Source organism: Cariama cristata, unplaced genomic scaffold (assembly GCF_000690535.1).
Source record: "Cariama cristata isolate BGI_N322 unplaced genomic scaffold, ASM69053v1 scaffold9629, whole genome shotgun sequence".
In the NCBI taxonomy this organism is placed as follows: Eukaryota; Metazoa; Chordata; class Aves; order Cariamiformes; family Cariamidae; genus Cariama; species Cariama cristata.
In genome coordinates, this window is record NW_009637389.1 from 367 (window position 1) to 2,497 (window position 2,131).

At 38.9% G+C, this 2,131-nt stretch overlaps 1 protein-coding gene across 1 annotated transcript; it reads left to right on the forward strand.

Annotated features, from left to right (window-relative positions):
• Positions 1–1,029: 1,029 nt before the first annotated feature.
• On the forward strand, positions 1,030–1,390 carry IDNK (idnK, gluconokinase homolog (E. coli); the record flags this gene model as incomplete). The annotated part of the gene is made up of 1 exon (XM_009708306.1): positions 1,030–1,390. A coding segment is annotated over one exon (361 nt), but the record flags the coding sequence as incomplete, so codon positions are not given.
• Positions 1,391–2,131: the final 741 nt, after the last annotated feature.

Consider the following 2,131-nt stretch of genomic DNA (forward strand, 5'->3'; position numbering starts at 1 on the left):
CACATCGAGTGAGCATACCTCATTGGAGCATGGGTTAATTCACTGAGAAATTGTGAGAAATCTGAATTGTTATGCTGGATCCATGGCTTTATGTTACATGCTAGCCCAAGGCCACTGCCCGGCCCCAGAAACTTTGCAAAATAAAGTATACTTTAAAAGAGCCTAATGCCAATGATTAATTACTAGTACTTACAAGTAACTGAGGCTGGCATTGGCTTACCTAGGTGATAATAGTAGGTACTGTAAGTTCTTATTTCCCTCTGAACCAAAATCTGATGAACATAGCATGGTTTGTTAAATAGGTTTATACCTAATTTTGATTACAGAATGTATTTTCTCAGGCAGGCATTTCAGTCACTCTTCATAGAGACAACTAATTCTGGATTTGCTTCTCCAGTGGAACAGACACACCTACTGTTTAATGCTTGCTTTATTTTAACAAACTGTGCCAGTGAAAAATACATTTGGAAGGCATTAATCTACCTGCATCCAATCCCTTGTTTAAGTTGAAGTGGGCATATATGTAGCGCTGCCAATGAATACAGTTACAGGAAACATAAAACATAACATTACAGTTAAATCTGAGACAGTGAAAACAGGTGTTGGAAGTATACCGCATATGTATTTAAGAACAGAGGTCTTTACTGTTCAGCAGCTACTTACTCTGATAGTGCATGGGATTTTGTATGGATATTCAGTTGCTGCTGTTCTCAGCAATTAAGGAAAGGATCATGCCACTACCTTGTGCTGGAATTGAATTTCATTTAGGAAAGAATGGTGGGTAATAAAGAAGGCCCCCAAGATTGAGATTTTACCAGGAGGCTGGCTAGCCTGACCTCACTTTCATACCACGCCTTTACCTGCATTGGAAATTTGGTTTCAAAATCCTGTCAAAATTATGAAGAAATGCCACTACTCCCAAGGCTATCCTCTGCAAGGATCTGGGGCTTGTGTCCCTCATTCAGCAGAAATAACAAGCCATTTTGTTATACCACATGTGGATGTATTTTCTTTTTTTCTTTTTGATAGAGAAGACTCATCTAGACAAGATGCAATTCTGGCATGCTCTGCACTGAAGAAGATGTATAGGCGTGTATTAGTTAATGGAGCATCTGCAATTGCAAGCAACCAGCCAGAGCAACCAGGAGAAAATGCAGCACTGAAGATCCTCTTTGTTCATTTGGATGGGCCTATAGACATCATTGCTGCCCGTCTGGAGAAGAGGAGAGGACATTTTATGCCACCTGAACTTCTCAAGTCTCAGTTTGATACTCTGGAGCCTCCTAGTGCACCAGAAAACTTTATTACTGTCAGTCTAGAAAAATCTCTCCCTGAAATAGTGCTGGAGATTGAAAGCGCCATTTTTCAGGGTGACGCTGTTCTGGAGTAAGTTTCTGGATTACACACACAGAAATTCCCTTGATGGCAAGGGTCTGAAAGAGCATTTTTAGTATGAAATCGTTTATTAAATAAAAACAACTTATTTTTCCTGATACTTAAGTGGATTGCAATATTAAGAGCTGGTTTACTACTCTTGGTATTTTTATCATGGCTCTGTAAAAGACATACAGGGTGAAATTTTCAAAAACTGTCAACTTTTTAAACCCTTCACCATATGAACTTAAAACTCCCATTTTAGGAACAGCCTGCTTTTGAAAGTCCTGCCAAGGTTCAGACACAATAATTTATTTTCTTCATTTTAGTTTTTACTGTCAAACATGGAGATGGGAACATCTGCTATTAAGTGGTGAAATAATTTACAGCTTTGTTAGAAACAATATATTAATTTTTCTAGAAGTCTAAGAGGCAGGAACATGCTTGATGAAGTTCTGTGCCTGACACTTCCACTGTTTCACTGCCAGATTTTCAACAAGTTGTAACTTCTATGTTTGTGTCCTTGCTAACCTTACCAGGGCACTGGTCTTTCATGTATGCATCAAGCTGAAAAATGTGAGAAAAAAAGGTAGTGGTGGTGAAGCAATATACAAAATGTATTTGTATGGAACGCTTTAGAAATGAAGTGTAAGTGGCATCATATTGGCTCTGAACTTGCACCTTTCATGTACAAAGCGTATCCATTGATGAAGTGCAGTGGGGAGTGAGTCAACCAGTGATCTGGATACAAGATCCT